Source organism: Apostichopus japonicus, chromosome 17, assembly GCF_037975245.1.
Source record: "Apostichopus japonicus isolate 1M-3 chromosome 17, ASM3797524v1, whole genome shotgun sequence".
Classification (NCBI taxonomy): domain Eukaryota; kingdom Metazoa; phylum Echinodermata; class Holothuroidea; order Aspidochirotida; family Stichopodidae; genus Apostichopus; species Apostichopus japonicus.
Genome location: NC_092577.1, coordinates 13285025 through 13304471, shown reverse-complemented (window position 1 = coordinate 13304471; position 19447 = coordinate 13285025). Strand labels below are relative to the sequence as shown.

Genomic DNA, 19447 nt, shown 5'->3' with positions numbered 1-19447 from the left:
GCATATTTCAGTATGAAGTACAAATTGGAAACTGACTTGCACCAACCTACATCAAGTGAGATTTATTTGACACCTAACTCAAACAGAATTGTAGTTTTAATCCAACTGACAAATGATGTTAGGCTAGCAGACTAATTGACTTTTCACTGACAGATCAGCCTGGCTGACATGGTCAGGAAACTTCGAAAAGAAATTTAACTTACCATAATGTCTTGCCTCTATCAGAATAAAAATACTGATAGCAGTGCCTCAGCTGACGATTTATGTAATCAACCTCCCTTTCCTCTGCCTCTTCTGTTGTAATTCTCTCCCCCTTGTACTGCAGCAAGAACTCCCCATTCTCAATTGATTGTGTTGCAAACACTCCATATCCTAAAAAAAATAAATGAAAAACTATGAACAATTTCCTTTAAAAATGAATAACAGCAAACACAACTCTCCAATATATAATTTCTCTAATACCACTAAAAATATCTTGTTGCTTAGCCATGCATGTATGTTATTACTAGTAAAGCACTCACCAATCCTTTCACTGATGAACTTCTTCTCAAGACCAGGGTGATCCTGCTCATAGTTGGGTACATCTGTATCCTTTGGGAAGATTAAAAGATATCAAAAGTTAACACAGTGACAACACAATTACTGAATACTGCAAATTAAAGCTCTAACATGTGTTCAACAATATGGATACATGTAACAGTATGTCAGTGTCAAGAGAGACAATGTGCATTGCACTGCATGTACAATCAGTAGCTAGGGTGCACCGCAATGGGCTCCAGCCACCATGCCAGTTTACTTTATTGCAAGTTGTTTGTGCTTATGCAGAACACAGTGTAGAGGTGCAAGTATACAGAAAGGCCCTAAAGCTAATTTAATGTACAAGGGATTCAAAATTAGCAATCTGGTCAAATTTATATTTAATTCTTGCATATTTCTCTTTTTCAATACTTCAATTTTCTCACATTCAGCAAGGTGAATGCACAAGACGCATTGTGAAATTTAACTAATTGGCAAACTATGTAATATACTACCACTGTAAGATAATTCAGGGTCAATACATGAGAGGGGTAAACCATAACCCATACAGATGATTCAACTCAATTTAGTACCTCAGCAACTAAACATGAGAATTCCTCCTTGATACATTCATGGAATATTAAATTAACAAACGTTTTCACATGTTGACTCCTGTTGATCCCTATGCCCTTTGACCTACACCGAAAGCTTCACATTCAAATGGGTGAAAAATTTGGTTTATGACAACCCGAAGAGGTAATTCTCTTCTTGCATTGTACCCACTTGTATATAAATATAACCTAAAAATTCTACATAACAGCCAAACAGTAGGGAAGAAACAAAGCACAAATGAAATCATCACCCACCTATTACTATTGAGATTTCTCCTGGCTTTTCCAGTAATTTGCCAGAGAAATTTGCTTTGGCCAACTCCAAGGAGGAAGAGGCTGCAGTCCCCCTCAACTCCCTGGCTCATATGCCTAAGCAATGGACAGCTAAATTGAAAATATTACAGATTGATGTATTTACTCACCCTCTTTCCACGAGTCTTCATTGTTACCTAGCTAGGATAGTAATGATCAATGGTTTACAATAGCGTCTTTCGAGGTTGGGCACGAAGGTCGATATTTTCTAACGATAACTCTCATTTGTTACCTCTAGGTCCGATTGAGAATTTTAACCAATCACAATAGTTTTAAATGTAAAGAATCTGTCATTCATTTGTAATGCATATTCAATACAGAGAAAGAGGAGGGCCAGTGTTATAGAGACACAATTGAACTTTCAGTAATGTGTTTTACGCGTGAATTTTGGTTTTCAAAAATTGCGTAGCTCTACATTTTTAACCCCCAAAGTCCGATTGTGCCATACTAAATAGAAACTAGAAAACCACTGAGATATGAAGAGATTTATTCCACCTTTCTTAAGATTTTAAGACAAAGTGTAATGAAATGAGGAAAGAACTGTTATCGGTGAAGAAAAACATGGCCTAACAGTAAGTCAACGGGGGTATGGGAAGTAACTGTTGTGACATTCCGTCGCTACATAAGGAAGAGCGCGGGGGAATTGCTATGGGTTTTCCTATTGGAGACCTGCTGGAGTTCCCTCTTCGGTGTAACGTTGCAGCATACCAGTCTATGTACTAGCACATTACATCTATTATACACGTGTGGATTTTTAATGCGATGTACAAAACAGTACGATCTGCATCAATCACTCGAATTTGATGAACACATTTTGTTGAAATCGCTGTCGGTGCCAGTAAACTAATAACAGTGTCGGTACGAGTACAGTTATCATCCCCATTCAAATATGGTCACGTAGCCTCAAAGCGCGTTGCTAGCTTTTTGGACAGGTGCTTTTTGGGTCAAATAACCTTGCAAAAAATAAATCTCAAGAAGTGAGGCTTGGTAGAATTTGATTCTTGGTGTGTACGGGTGTACTACTTTGAGCCCCATGAGCCTTTTACGTTTAAAGCTGGTCAAAGATTGTAAGGGTCAACAGGGACCATAATAAAATATATACCTATATGTAATTTTTGAAGACTTGCTATCACCATGCAGGTACTGCTGCATCTCATTAGTATGTCAGATTGAAAAAAATATTCATATCATCAAAAGACGAAAGCAATGTATTTATCTGTGCATTCTGCTTCTTCTTGACAAGTCAACAACTTACAGTATAGATCACAGTCAAAGCTGAGCTTGAGTCATTGGCAGCTGAATCCATCGAACAATTCAAACTCATATGTAAGGATTTCAATGATGTTTCCTTTCTTTGTTTAAGGGTGGGGGGGGGGTTCAGATTGTCCATGCACAGGCCTACATGGTATGACAAGATTGAAACTGTGGCCAGAGGACAGGGAGAGCCATATATGACTGAGGAGGAAATTAAATGGAATAAAAGTAATTTATTGGCTACATCTGCCAGATGTTGCCCATATGTTTACAAGCCAAATGGAGACACTCAAGGAGTAACCTTCACTTTTAAAAATTGGAAATTTTGGGATTGGCATGGCTAACAATTGAGGTAAAGTTGCAGGATAACTCTTGCAAAGGTGGTACCACATTTGGGGCAAATTGCAAAACTGATAAAGGCTTAACTTTTCACTATATGCTAAGTGCTTGTTTGTTGCAATTGTTTTTTCTTTCTCTTGAATATCAGCAGTCCATCAAAAGAAAGCATTAAAGAAAAAAGTGTTATTCTCACATATCCACTGCCCTTAATTGCCCTCTCAGATTATTGTCCACAAAAAAGGGGATTCCCCATGCACTTTGCCACTCAGAGTAATTATAATGACCTGTGTGCTGTACATATACAGTAGTGTATTCAACACTCTATACAGACCAGTCTTGTGGAGGCTTGTGCACTAAACAGGCCAAATACATGTCTCCAGACGGCTCTCATGCTACATTTGGCTCATCAATTAAGATAGTACACATTTTAAAGACTTGGAAGGTAGGTTTAGTGAGATATTTTTGTTGAGTAATACTATATGCGCCAAGTGAACTAGCTGTTTTGCCCAAATAATAACATTTAGGTATAGTGGCTGGCCTATCATTTTCTGGTTATGTGCAAGATTACTGAAAGGCATAGAAGACTATATAGGCCTTAGTGTACAGCTGCAGAGTGTAGGACCACAGGTTTTAATAAAAGAAGAAAGAACTTTACAAGGAAGGTGCAAAATATGTGTGATAATTCTTTATTTCAGCTCATGACCGTTATCTTCCCTCTCACCCTACCTCTTCTAAGACTACATAGAATGTCTTCTAAAGGCACAACCCATAACAATAGTAATGGTAGTGTTTTATATTTGAAGATTTAAAGAGAAACTCTACCTAACTTGTAATCTTATTTATCTTGTTTCACAATAATGCCACTTAATTATACCAAATATTACAAATTGTTTGCATTCTTAAATCCCATGTTAAATAAAAATACCTATGTAATTAATACTGAACTGCATTTGAGGCAAAGAAGTATAAACAATCATGTGTGCATCTCACAAAGCTAAATGCTCACAAACCGTAGTGGCTCAAAGGCCTGTACATGCAGTAGGTATATGTGCAGTTTCATATTTACATCAAATTATAACCAGTCAAATATTTTACTCGGATAACCGGTAAACCATCCTTAAACTGCACACACACACACACACACACACAAGAACTGATCACTGAAGTAAAACATTTACCTCCAAACCCAAATTCCAAAACCAAGTGGTTGCAAGCCTGAACAAAGTTTCACAATAGTTGTGCTATACTGCTATGTGCCCTTCATATAGTTTTCACATGTTATTAACAAAAGGAATTAAATATTTTCAGTTATTGGATAGCTTGCTTACCAAATCACTAATCATCTGATGTGTTCTAACGGTTCATCAATAAGTGCTGAAACAGCAAGCCCCTAACATGTTGCATCTGTCACCCTACCATCTTCTTTTCCCACAGTTTGCATTCACAAGTCCAATGGGAAGTTACTCTCTTATACAGAAAGCAAACTCTTGAATGTCGGATACACAATTTTCAATCTGGAATGTTCATATGTACAAACTCACATTAGCCCCTGGTAAAAAAATCTCTTTTCCCAACGAGTAATGAACTTCAGCATTTTGTTATATACTTTATCTCCTTAGTCCATTCCAACAGCAAGAATGAATCCAGTGAATCCAGTGAGGCGCACAATTTCGTTGGTGCAAGTCACAGAACCAAGAGATGCAAAACATGTTGCAATTATCGCTGTTGTACTTGGAACTCTCCTCTTCACTTTTCTTTTTAGTCTTGGGTATTTGGTTTGGAGCATTCTACATGTACCCTAACTGTGTAAGTAGGAAGTAATGAATACAGTATTTGGCCACTGTATGTTAACACACACTATCAAATATCTGATTGTAATGTTCAAACAGCCTCATAGTGTCTGTTTTAACATGCGACTTGCTTTAACCGAAGTTCTCCTCCTCATTAACATGCTAAGTTATTCCCAACAATGTTTGTAATACAAGTTGTTTAATGCATCTTTTGCAATCTTTCACGAATAAGTATTTTGGTTTACTTTGACAGGGTAATCCCTCTGGAGAATGCAGCTAATACTGTAGGATGGGGCAAGAAAGGCTGAAAAGAAAAAGAAAATGACTTGATACAAATTCAAAAAATAATTGAAACTTGTGATCTGCAGTTAATAAAAAAACATAAAAAAGAATGGTCTAGTATTGAGTCTTTATTTCTGCTCAATTCCATTGAAGATATTAATGTGTTGACATGGCTTTGTCAAACACTCTTTGATATTTTAAATTTATCTAACCTGAACAGTTGTTAAAGAGCGAATCAGATTATGTCCAAAGCCAATCGAGACACATACAAATTACAATGCATGTAGTTAGCACAGAAATAAGTGGAATAATGTTACACATGAAAGACCCCCCCCCCCCCCTCCTCCCACCCTCGACATGCAAATATAGCTTTGGGCATAAATAACAATGCAATGCTGTTGTTCCTGGTTTAATCAAGGGAAGAATACAGTAGGCTAGGTCTTTTTTTTCAATCCAAGATCCTGTGGAACTGTTGTAGCCTTCGCAGAACTGGTACTTACTACTTAATATAACTGACTGTATAGTCATGTTGTTCGGCCTTGCAGAATGATATAAAATTCCGAAACTAAACTTTCAAAAATGGTGCAACTTTAAATGGTACAAAAAAAGGCTTAAACATTGTACTCACTTTGGTGATAGCTATCTTGACCATTTCTCTCTTCCTCATTTTGTGGTCAGTATTCAAGGGCGGTATAACTGACCATGTGGAGACTCCAACTCACAGTTCACTGTGCAGTATTTTAAACAGCCTTGTGGAGGCTTAAGAAATGAGGGCGCCCTAGCACTTACATTACATTTGTTTTTGTTTGTATACATCGTCTGCATACCTATGATGGTCTCCACAAGGGTATCCCTATGGTGACCTTTCTCAAACGTCTCCAGTAGGTTTGTGGTGGTCTGAGAAGTTAGCGGGAAAACTATTTCTTGTGGAGACCTACTTTTTGTCTCCACAAGGATTTGTGTCGCCATAAGGATAGTTGTATGCTCAAATTTGTCTCCATAAGGCACTAAATGTGAAAACATACATACATACATACATACATACATACATACATACATACATACATACATACATACATACATACATACATACATACATACATACATACATACATACATACATACATACATACATACATACACACACATACATACATACATATATATATATATACATACACACATACAAAAACACGCATACATACATACATCCATCAATTACATCCATCCATCAATCCACCTATCCCACCTGTCCCACCCATCCCATCCATCCATTCATTCATTCATCCATCCATCCATCGATCCATCCATCCACCCATCCATCCATCTATCCATAGATCCATCCATCCATAAATCCACACATCCCCCCCTGTTCCACCTATCCTACCCATCCGTCCATACATTAGTCCATTCAGCCGTCCGTCCATCCATCCAGCCATCCATCCATCCCATCCATCCATCCATTCATCTATTCATCCATCCATCCATCCATCCACCCATCCCACCCATCCTACTCATCCATCCATTGATCCACACATTCATCCATCCACCTTCCCATCCACCTATCTTGGTTATGACTTTCCTATTTATTTTCGGTTTGTCTTTTCTGTAATTTCATTCAGTTTAGAGATTTGGCGAATGCTTTATACTTACTTGTAATTAAAATAAAGTTTTACAATTGGTCGACAGTAAATATACCAGCGGCAAGAGCCATTAATGGTACAATAATATTCAGTACTGTATAGGTTGATGTATCAGGATGCAATCCTTTCATATAAACAGTGAGTTTGTTTCGGAATGAGTCATGATTTTTACTGTATGAGAAGTACAATTCGGTCCTCAAATCATCCCAAATGTATTTCATGTCCATACCTGAAACGGACCAATAGGGTAATAGGATTGTCATTATATGTCTGGACACAATCCATAAATTGTAGAACAAGGAGTTTTTTAAATGATTGAAATCTACAGGCGGGCAGTTAACTGGACACACAGAAGTTCTGATTGGCCAGTATGGTTGTACTGTAGGGGACAATGTTCCGTTTGATGGATCTACATCTTTATAATTCCAGGTAAGGAATATCACGATTCCGAAGGTTGATTCGAACAGAAATATATACATCAATGGCAGCATTAGACTTCTTAACGGGTGATATTCTTTAAAAAAGTTGTTTATTTCCTTTCTGCAGCATTCAAGTTTGCCAACATTTTCACGGAAAACCTTTGATGCTTTCTTGCGTGCTTCCTGAACTACAAGGCGTTGCCGGTATAGAAAATAGCAAAAAGGGGCGAAGAACAAAACTCCCAAAATCTCAAATATCAACCACCATGGCAAAAAGGCCCCGCCACACTGAGTTGGTGTTGTAAAGAAGAATGTAATCTTGAACCCGCAAACCGCACCTGGTACTAATATATAGATTAAAACTGTGCTTAATATTGTCGTACATTTATTGTTTTTGTAAGCTTCCCTTTTAGTTTTCCGACTTAATGAATTTAATACAAACACGTTTTCCCATGAAGTATACGGGGACTCTTGCTCCTTAATCGCAGCAAGAAAAACAATTAGTGGAGCTAAAACCAGTGACGGCCGGTAAGACATATGACCAAAGAATCGAAGATAGTGTTCTTTGTCACCAAAGTAACACAAAATATAGAAAGCGATCGACAAGCAACCTATTGCGATAAAAATACTAGCTAAGAAAGAGGAAGACAGACGGCAAGCGCAACTCTTCGTTGGTGGTCCACCTGAAAATTTCAAATAAAAAAAAGAAGATAAATATGTTTCATTCTCTGAACATGCCTCTATTTGTCATCGTCACATTTACTGTGGTCGTGATCGTCACATTCATCGTCATCGTCGTCTTAATCGCCCACATTGGTATTGTTTTCATCATTGTCATTATCATAATGTTGTTATCAACGTCATCGTTAATATAATGTTAAGGAGCAAGGTGACTTCGGTTTTCAATTGATTTTATTCAATTCTTTTTTTTAAGTCACAAAACACTTCTCACAGAAGACATCAAATACACGATTCCAGTTGTTGATCAAATGTTTTCTGAGGTCAACGAAGGTCGAAATATTTTATCCTTGAAAACAAAAGATTAGATGACTTTCAAGGAGTAGGAAATGATTGTACTGAGTAAAAAACAAATAAACAACAAATGACCCACAACGAACCTTTAATATCAAATTTCCAAATAATTGAACAGCTTTTATTCTTCAATTTGACAACTTTTTCCATCCTTAATTTGGGGTTCATTGATAAAAACAAATGAGATATGAATTTCAAAGTATGCCATTTTATAACTTCAAGTGACTATGAAAATACCGAAAATCCGCATTGTATAAACTCTAGCGTATCACAAAATATGATTCTCGTAAGGCCAAGAAAATGGTAGCATTTTGTCTCCGCTGACAAAGACAATCCTGATATCTTTGCCGCTAGATCAATTTGAGGGAGTTCATACTGGTCTGTGAATTAAAATCCATACAATGGAGAACCTTCAAATTAATATTGTCCTAATTGTCCAAAGACGATAAATAAAAGTTAAAAATATGACATCTTCTATTAGGAAGTTGCACTTGCCATTTAAAAACAAAGTAGTGTTGCGGCTTTTTGGAACTTATTACTGTCAATGTCAAACAAATATATGTATATAAATGATAATTAGACAAAATATACTTCACGTCTTGCATGCAGTTTAAATTAATATCACCAAATTACAAATTAACGCTTTGTCTGGTTAACTAACTAAAGTAAGCAAAGGGTTCATGAGGTTGTTTTTCAATAACAATTATCATGTACTAACTCTTCTCCATACTCTACACTTTGTTTTTGGCATGAAGAGAATACATCTCTACAAAAGGTCACGTTAGAAACTGTTCACGATCATTTTAGGAACAACAATTCGTCGTGCATATGTCATATTAAAGATAATACAAGTCGTTACGCCTTCAGAACCCGTGACAGTACAAGGTTTATCTTCAAATATTCGTAATTGTAACATAAGCAAGAACCATGATAATATCTCTTCTGGTGCATTATAAAAGTAAACGAAGCAAATCAGAGGTAGAAATATGATGTCAATTAGAAATCAAATCATAATTAAATTTTAACTGAAAAAGACTAAGAGAAAATATATATCATAACCAGGTATCATTATCTTAAAAAAGTTTATTTAATTCAAGTATTGCAGTTATTTCCAAAAAATAGTTTAATTATTTTTCCCTAAAGAAGGCAATCGAATGATTTCCGTACATTTCTGTACAGCATTTAAAAATTACACCCAGTACATGTATGGACCAAAAAGAAGGATTCGTCAGTACTATTGAGCAATGTGTCTGTGTCTTAATGTCTGAATTTTGGATGACATTGGTACTTTAGACAATTACCATGAATTACAGGATCGTTGGTAAAACTTCATCAACAATTTTTCGACTTTATTGGTTTTATGTGACACAATACCGATTCTTGCATAAACAGTATGCGCATTGAGAAGACAAAGATCTATTTTCTGCTTGTTTATATAGTTGTAAATAATCATCACCAAATTAATGCAGTTGTACATGCGCTAGCATAACAGTCCATAGTGTTCGTGTTGGTCGGATTTATCTTCAAAACTGTCTCAACTGTACATTTATGTAGTATTATGCCTAGGTGATGCAAAAATGATGCATTGTTAATACATTGTTATGTATGCATGAAGCATCGATCTGGATCAAGAACAATGAGGGGTGTTCCCTCAGGTCGATATGTTTTATTCAAACAGGTTGCGCAAAATCATTAAAAAAATGACTTTAGACAGAATCTTAAGATATTTCTTAGCCCACGTTAATAGATAACCAAGGGTACTAATAATGTTTCTACAGCCACACAGTATAGTTTGCGTGGTTAACTTTTACCCACTGGGAGATACTAAGAAAAAAGGACCCACAACGAGAGAAAACCGAACTTCCTTTCTCTGAATTTCTGCCTTTTGCATATAAAGTAGGTTCATTTAAAATAGGTCAACTTGGAAACTGGAACGCTCAGTACTTATTCATTTGATGTGGTGTTACAATAATATAAATGTGGCAGTTTCCATTAAAATAATACGAATGCAAGCATTCTGAACATATCCATATTGATTGGTAAAACTACTTCATCCACCTACACGTTTGGAATTGAAACACTTAACGTACTACTCATATTACGTACCTGCTGCAGCACTGATCACTACACTTGTTTGGGTTGCTAAGGTAAAGGAAATAAGCGTGAACCATGATAGTATCTCTTCTGATGCATTAATAATGTAAAGGAAGGGAATCAGTGGTAAAAAGATTATGTGAGGTTAGAATGATCGATTTATTAAATTGTAACTGAAAAAGACAAAAACAAAATAGATATCATTACCGGGTAACATTACTTGAGAAAAGACTTTCTTATCAAAGTATTGCAGTAATTTGCAATACATATTTGTAGTTATTTTCCCTAAAATATTACACTTATTCCATGCAAAACCCAACTAATGAATCGTCCTTACTATAAAGGAAAGTCTTTATTTTGCATACTAACGAAACTTGGATCAACTAAAGTAATATCAGGGAAAAATGAAGTAAAACCTTATGGTCTCAATTGTTGAATGTTATTCAAAGGTTAAACAATTACCATAAATGAAACCATCTTTCAGCTAAAACTTCATGAACAATTTATTGAATTTATTTGTTTTATTTGACACATAGCCGCCTCTTTGTATGAACAGTATTGCATTGATAAGACAGAAATCCATTTGCAGCTTCTTTATATAGTTGTAAACACACACATTTTCATCACCGGATAATTTGCAATTTCACATGCGCAAGGATGACTGTGCATAGTGTCCGTGGAGTTCTGGTTAATGTTCAAAACTATCTCAACTATAAAGTTAATGCATTGTTGTGAAAGAAATATTCGTTTTAATATTACAGCTTCATTGAAACGAAATAACACTGGAATAACGAGAAGCATAGAAAAACGCACTGGGCCGTTTGTCGCTCTAAACATTTTCTACATATGTATTTTTGGACTTGGAAACTTGAACGCTCTGTACTTATTCATTTGATGTAGTGTTACAATAGAATACATGTGGGCAGCTTTCATTAAATAATACGAATGCAAGCGAAAAGCATTCTGAACATATCACTTTGATTGGTAAAACTACTTCACCCACCTACATGCTTGGTATTGAAACACTTAACGAACTACACACTGGCTAGGTCCGTCCGAAATTGATTTCAACGCCAATGACACAATGATACATTTCAGCCCGGAAAACTGAATTTTAAGTCCAGACATAATAATGCATTTGAAAATAGATTCGTCACCAGATAATTTGCAGTTGCACATCGCCAGCATGACTGTGCATAGTGTCCGTGTAGGTCGGGTTCATCTTTAATATTAGCTCAACTGTAAATGTAATGCAGTGTTATGCCTAGTTTAAACGACATTACTGCATTGTTAATGCAATGTTATGTATGCATGCAACTTTAATCTGGAATCACAACATGGATTTAGCCTAGCAAAGCCACAACACAATAACTGTACCAACGACATGCGTGCTTCTGTTTGCGATAGTTTTTCGTGCGATGCTACTGCTCTTGGTTCACATGGACAACTGGGATTTTTTGTTATGTTGGTGTCTTTAATGAACTGGACCTTTGACGTAGCTAATAGCATTGTTCCAGTGTCATACGACATACAAGCTATACTCATAAGTAATACGTGGACGTGAATTATGTGGCACACGCTGCTGCTAAACCATTCATCTTGTTCATGCATAGTTAAGATTCCTGCGGCCCTTGCTCTTTCGAAAGCATTCACATAACGTACCTTTTTCAGCACTGGTCTCTTCACTTGACATGGTTTCTAAGATAAAGGAAATAAGCGTGAACCATGATAATATCTCTTCTGATGCATTAATAAGGTAAAGGAAGGGAATCAGTGGTAGGAAGATTATGTGAGGTTAGAATGATCGAATTATTAAATTGTAACTGAAAAAGTCCAAAACAAAATAGATATCATTACCGGGTAACATTACTTGAGAAAAGACTTTCTTATCAAAGTATTGCAGTAATTTGCAATACATATTTGTAGTTATTTGTCTAAAATATTACACTTAGTCAATGCAAAACCCAACTAATGAATCGTCCTTACTATAAAGAGAAGTCATTATTTTGCATCCTTACGAAAGTTGGATCAACTAAAGTAATGTCAGGGAAACATGAAGTAAAACCTTATGATCTCAATTGTTGAATGTTGTTCAAAAGGTTAAACATTTAACATGAATGCAACCATCTTTCAGGTAAAACTTCATGAAGAATTCATCGAACTCATTTGTTTTATGTGACATATAGCCGCCTCTTTGTATGAACAGTATTGCATTGATAAGACAAAAATCCATTTGCAGCTTCTATATATAGTTGTAAACACACACATTTTCATCACCGGATAATTTGCAGTTGCACATCGCTAGCATAACTGTGCATAGTGTCCGTGTTGGTCGGGTTCATCTTTAAAATTGGATCAACTGTAAATGAAATGCAGTGTTATGCCTAGTTAATACGACATTAATGCATTGTTAATGCGATGTTATGTATGCATGCAACTTTAATTTGGATTCACAACATGGTTTTAGCATTGCAAGCCAAAAGACAATAACTGTACCAACGGCATGCGTGCTTCTGGTTGCGATAGTTTTTCGTGCGATGCTACTGCGTTTGGTTCACATGGACAACTGGGATGCTTTGTTATGATTGTGTCTTTAATTAATTCGACCTATGACGTAGATAATAGCATTTTCCGGTGTTTACGACATACAAGCTACACACATAAGTAATATGTGGTAATTATGTTGCACACGATGCTGCTTAACCATTCATCTTGTTCATGCATAGTTAAGATTCCTGCGGCCCTTACACTTTCGAAAGCATTCACATTACGTACCTGCTGCAGCACTTGTCGCTCCACTTGTTTGGGTTGCTAAGGTAAAGGAAATAAGCGTGAACCATGATAATATCTCTTCTGATGCATTTATAAGGTAAAGGAAGTCAATCAGTGGAAGAAAGATTAAATGAGGTTAGAATGATCGATTTATTAAATTGTAACTGAAAAAGTCCAAAACAAAATAGATATCATTACCGGGTAACATTACTTGAGAAAAGACTTTCTTATCAAAGTATTGCAGTAATTTGCAAAACATATTTGTAGTTATTTTCCCTAAAATATTACACTTAGTCCATGCATAACCCAACTAATGAATCGTCCTTACTATAAAGGAAAGTCTATAGTTTGCGGCGTCATAACGAAACTTGGATCAACTAAAGTAATGTCAGTGAAAATGAAGTAACACCTTATGGTCTCAATTGTTGAATGTCATTCAAAGATTAAACAATTACCATGAATGAAACAATCTTTCAGGTAAAACATCATGAACAATTCATCGAATTTATTTGTTTCATGTGACATATAGCTGCCTCTTTGTATGAACAGTATTGCATTGTAGGACAACAATCCATTTGTAGCTTCTTTATATTGTTGTAAACACACACATTGTCATCACCAGACAATTTGCAATTGCACATGCGCTAGTATCACTGTGCATAGTGTTCCGTGGAGTTCTGGATAATGTTCAAAACTATCTCAACTATAAAGTTAATGCATTGTTGTGAAAGAAATATTCGTTTAAATATTACAACTTCATTGAAAACGAAATAACACTGGAATAAAGAGACACATATGAAAACGTACTGGGCCGTTTGTCGCTCTAAACATTTTCTACATATGTATTTTTGGAATTGAAGACTTGAACGCTCTGTACTTATTCATTTGATGTAGTGTTACAATAGAATAAATGTGGGCAGCTTTCATTAAAATAATACGAATGCAAGCGAAAAGCATTCTGAACATATCACTTTGATTGGTAAAACTACTTCATCCACCTACATGTTTGGTATTGAAACACTTAACGTACTACACACTGACTAGGTCCGTCCGAAATTGATTTCTACGCCAGTGACACGATGATACAATCAGCCCGGAAAACTGAATTTTAAGTCCAGACATAATAATGCAATTGAAAATAGATTCGTCACCAGATAATTTGCAGTTGCACATTGCTAGCATGACTGTGCATAGTGTCCGTGTAGGTCGGGTTCATCTTTAAAATTGGCTCAACTGTAAATGTAATGCAGTTTTATGCCTAGTTAAAACGACATTACTGCATTGTTAATGCAATGTTATGTATGCATGCAACTTTAATCTGGAATCACAACATGGATTTAGCCTAGCTAAGCCAAAACACAATAACTGTACCAACGACATGCGTGCTTCTGTTTGCGATAGTTTTTCGTGCGATGCTACTGCGCTTGGCTCAAATGGACAACTGGGATTTTTTGTTATGTTGGTGTCTTTAATGATCTGGACCTGTGACGTAGCTAATAGCATTATTCCAGTGTCTTACGACATACAAGCTATACTCATAAGTAATACGTGGACGTGAATTATGTGGCACACGATGCTGCTAAACCATTCATCTTGTTCATGCATAGTTAAGATTCATGTGGCCCTTGCTCTTTCGAAAGCATTCACATTACGTACCTTTTTCAGCACTGGTCGCTCCACTTGACGCGGTTTCTAAGGTAAAGGAAATAAGCGTGAACCATGATAATATCTCTGCTGATGCATTAATAAGGTAAAGGAAGGGAATCAGTGGTAGAAAGATTAAATGAGGTTAGAATGATCGAATTATTAAATTGTAACTGAACAAGACAAAACAAAAGATATCATTACCGGGTAACATTACTTGAGAAAAGACTTTCTTATCAAAGTATTGCAGTAATTTGCAATACATATTTGTAGTTATTTTCCCTAAAATATTACACTTAGTCCATGCATTCCCAACTAATGAATCGTCCTTACTATAAAGGAAAGTCTATATTTTGCATCCTAACGAAACTTGGATCAACTAGAGTAATGTCAGGGAAAAATGAAGTAAAACCTTATGGTCGCAATTGTTGAATGTTATTCAAAGGTTAAACAATTACCATAAATGAAACAATTTTTCAGGTAAAACATCATGAACAATTCATCGAATTTATTTGTTTCATGTGACATATAGCCACTTCTTTGTATGAACAGTATTGCATTGATAAGACAAAAATCCACTTGCAGCTTCTATATATAGTTGTAAACACACACATTGTCATCACCAGATAATTTGCAATTGCACATGCGCTAGCATGACTGTGCATAGTGTCCGTGGAGTTCTGGTTAATTTCAAACTATCTCAACTGTAAAGTTAATGCATTGTTGTGAAAGAAATATTCGTTTTAATATGACAGCTTCATTGAAAACTAAATAACACTGGAATAAAGAGACGCACATGAAAACATACTGGGCCGTTTGTCGCTCTTAAAATATTCTACATATGTATTTCTAAAGTATTTCTTTGGTATTGTACTTAAACATTGATTATATATATATATATATATATATATATATATATATATATATATATATATATATATATATATGTGTGTGTGTGTGTGTGTCATAAAACCATCTTTGTACAGTCATCCAGCAGTATATATTCTTAATTTTGTTTATATACATATAAGAAGCTAATTACTATACTGCTATTGCTACGCCTAACGTTAGGTCCAAATGAATCGAATTTCATCGCCGTGAGGATCTGCTGTCTTTCTATACCATATCGTTTGTCACACACTGTGGGTACACTTACCATGTGTCACAATGACATTCTTTATATTTTCTGTGATTGAAACTATTGTTTAACTCCACAGCAAACGCTTTCGTTCGCCATTCACTAAGAATGGTAGCCTACATGCAATTATTTGTACTCCATTTAAACTTTACACGTACAACTTTACACGTACATTAAATGCATCGTGTGTGCGATATTCCCTACAACACAGCTCTAATTCCCTCGTTACCTTTCCTTTCTTGTGCCTAACTTTACTCTATTCATTGCTCATTTGTCCAATTTAACTCTCTGTCTATCTGTACGGTATCGAAATGTTCATTCTCTCGTCATATCTTGATTGGATTATGGTAATGCATTACGGTACCCTCTGGCCTACCTCAAAACACTAACCAGTCGTCATCAACATGTGCAAAGTTATGCAGCACGACTTGTGACACGTACTCGACAGCACAAACACAGCACGCAAATTCTACATGAACTACATTGGCTGCAAGTCTCATTGGCACACAGATTATTTTGTGCATATATAAAGTCCTCAACGTTTTTAACACAGTTTACATCGGTGTACAGCTTCAAAAATACTAGCCATCCACGACTGTTCGTTTCAATCCAGATCTCTACTGGTTGGACCCTACAGTTAAAACTTCAACAAAGTCGACGTTTGATAGATGTACTTTAACTTCCTGAGCGAGCTAAGCGTTCCAACAACATTCGTGGACTTACGAAACATACAAAAACTGTATTTTTTAATAGCCGTTTTTTGCTAATAACTTGTATTTTTAAATCTTTCTTGTATTGTGTTTGCGCTTACTTAAAATAAGTTATTAATTTTTAGTTTGTATTCTCTGTGCTTCTTTTCTGTACTTTTCAATGACTATGACATTTATTTGTTTACTTCATCCTCGTTTTTGTTATTCCGTTTATTTGTAGAGCGCCTTAGAAAAGTTTATTTATTTGATAAGGCGCTTTATTGGTTTGTAATGTTATCATATTATTATAACGTATTCTTACTTTGTGTTCGTTCAGTTAGCCTCTGATGAAAATCCTACTAGAATCAAAACGTCACGCCCTCTTACTTTCACATATTTACTTTACACATGCTTTAGTAAGTTTTTGTTTCCCTCTTTGATCTTTAAAGTTAGCTAACAAGAAACGAAATACCTTAGCCAGATGATCTTTGTTTACAATTATTACATAACAATTACCTATGAGGTATCGATCTTTGTAGCAGTTTTGAAGGCTATGAATGTTACCTCTTAATAAATACTATGGTTCCTATGGTTTTATTACACCTGCGTATTGCTAGTAACTAAATAGTTTCGTATGTTCTTATTTCAACAGTATTTCCAGGCTCCTTATCCTGCTTAGGGACACAATCAAGGGATATACACATTGAAAACAAAACATAACTATATTACAGGCCCTAATTTAATCAGAATTGAAAGTGCTAGTCATTTTCAAATTTACAATAATCTGTCTTTTATATTTTGTATTATTAAACATTTGTTGGTAAATGGAAGTAAAAGTGTAAAAAACAACTGTACATTCATAATAGTTACATTTGGCTGAAATGTACAAAAAGTAGATATTTAATAATAGTTTGTGCAAACCCCTCGGTTTGATAAATTAGATATCAATTTCAAAGTATGCCGTATAAAAACTTTAAATGACCTTGAAAATATCGAAAATCGACATTAAAGGCCCTTGTATAAACAAAATACGACTTGGTAATTTATGTGGCTCACGATGCTGCTAAATCATTCACCTTGTTCAGGCGTAGTTAAAGGTTTATACTGCCCTTGCTCTTTCGAAAGTGTTCACATTAGTTACCTGTTGGACCAGCAGGGGGAATCACTGGATCTCCTAAAGAGAAATAAGCGTAAACCATGAACCATCTTTCTCACCAAAGCTTGTCATGCAAGAGGCACCACGGGAACTAACCTATCATTTACACCAAAAAGACATGCCTAGTACACCTAGTTAATACGTATGCAAACTAATGGTAATGAATCGCCCTTACTCTTATGGAATCTGTCTGTGTTCCATGAAGTAAAACCTTATGGTCTGAATTGTTCAATGTTATTGAAAAGTTAAACAATTACCATGAATGAAAGTATCTTTCAGGTCAAAATTCATGAACCGTTCATCGACTATACTGGTTTTATGTGACATAAAGCCGCTTCCTGTATAAACAGTGTTCGCATTGAGAAGACCAAAATCCATTTCTGCTATTTTATATAGTTGTAAACACACACACATATAAAGTAATCACCAAATTAATGCAGTTGTACATGCGCTAGCATGACAGTCCATAGTGTCCGTGTTGGTAGGGTTCATCTTCAAAACTGTCTCAACTGTACATTTAATGTAAACTTATGCCTAGTTGATGTTAAACTGATGCATTGTAAAACATATATTTGTATGCATCAAGCATCAATCTGGATCAAGAACAATGAGGGATGTTGCGTAAAATCATTAAAAAATGACTCTAGGCAGAATTTAGTGATATTTCTTAGCCCAGGTAAATAGATAACCACGGGTACTCAAAAATTTTCTACTGCTACACAGTATCGGTTCCGTGGTTAACCTTTGCCCACTGGGAGATACTAATGAAAATGTAAACACATAGATTGAAAACCGAACTTCCTTTCTCTGAATTTCTGCCTTTTGCATATCAAGTGGATTTAAGAATAGGTCAACTTGGAAACTGGAATGCTCTGTACTTATTCATTTGATGTAGTGTTAAAATAGAATAAATGTTGGCAGCTTTCATTAAAATAATACAAATGCAAGCGAAAAGCATTCTGAACATTTGATAGGTGAAACTTCTTCTTCCCCTATATGTTTGGTATTGAAACACTTAACGTACTACACACTGACTAGGTTCGTCCGAAATTTATTTTAACGCCAGCGACGCAATGATACATTTCAGCCCGGAAAACTGAATTTAAGTCCAGACATGATAATGCAATTGAAAATAGACTCATCACCAGATAATTTACAGTTGCACATCGCTAGCATGTTTGTGCACAGTGTCCGTGTAGGTCGGGTTCATCTTTAAAATTGTCTCAACTGTAATGCAGTGTTACGCCTAGCTAAAACGACATTAATACATTGTTGCGCACTGTTATGTATGCATGCAACTTTAATCTGGATTCAAAATAATGGTTTCAGCATAGCAAAGCCAAAACACAATAAATGTACCAACGACATGCGTGTTTCTGGTTGCGATAGCTTTTCGTGCGATGCTACTGCGTTTGGTTCACATGGACAACTGGGATGCAATTTTATGTTGGTGTCTTTAATGAACTGGACCTATGAAGTAGATAATACCATTGTTCCAATGTTAACGACATAAAAGCTACACTCATAAGTTATATTTGTTTCACATTTGTTTCCTCGTCATTTGCTTCATATTTAACTAGATGATAATCATGAGATGATAAATTTGTTAAGTTAGGCATCGTAATATCAACTGCATATGTTTTCATGTTACCTTCTTCGTGCTTCTTCTTGACCTCTATCTTTACCACATGCTCCATCTCCTCACCGTGTCCTTTATCTTGCTGTGGTAAACCAGGATCTGAATTGTTTACAGCTA

General features: G+C 35.7%; 2 protein-coding genes across 2 annotated transcripts in view; both read right to left on the bottom strand.

Annotated features, from left to right (window-relative positions):
- Positions 1-19447, bottom strand: part of LOC139984949 (monocarboxylate transporter 12-like) — a 256740-nt gene that overhangs the window by 70142 nt on the left and 167151 nt on the right. The gene's annotated exons all lie outside the window — the stretch shown is intronic.
- Positions 6371-12398, bottom strand: LOC139984950 (uncharacterized). Its single transcript, XM_071999109.1, has 3 exons — positions 11955-12398; positions 10305-10340; positions 6371-7849 (listed from the first exon to the last, which is right to left on the bottom strand). The coding sequence occupies exons 1-3, from the start codon at positions 11983-11985 to the stop codon at positions 6777-6779; spliced, it is 1140 nt and encodes a 379-aa protein (XP_071855210.1). The 5' UTR covers positions 11986-12398; the 3' UTR covers positions 6371-6776.

Bases quoted from the DNA above. Each gene is read 5' to 3' on its own strand.
- LOC139984950 (XM_071999109.1), bottom strand. From the start codon at position 11,985: ATGTCAAGTGAAGAGACCAGTGCTGAAAAAG. The intron at 10,341-11,954 runs GTACGTTATGTG...CCTTTACCTTAG, and splicing joins AGAGACCAGTGCTGAAAAAG to CAACCCAAACAAGTGTAGTG. The intron at 7,850-10,304 runs GTACGTAATATG...TGAAATTTTCAG, and splicing joins AGTGATCAGTGCTGCAGCAG to GTGGACCACCAACGAAGAGT.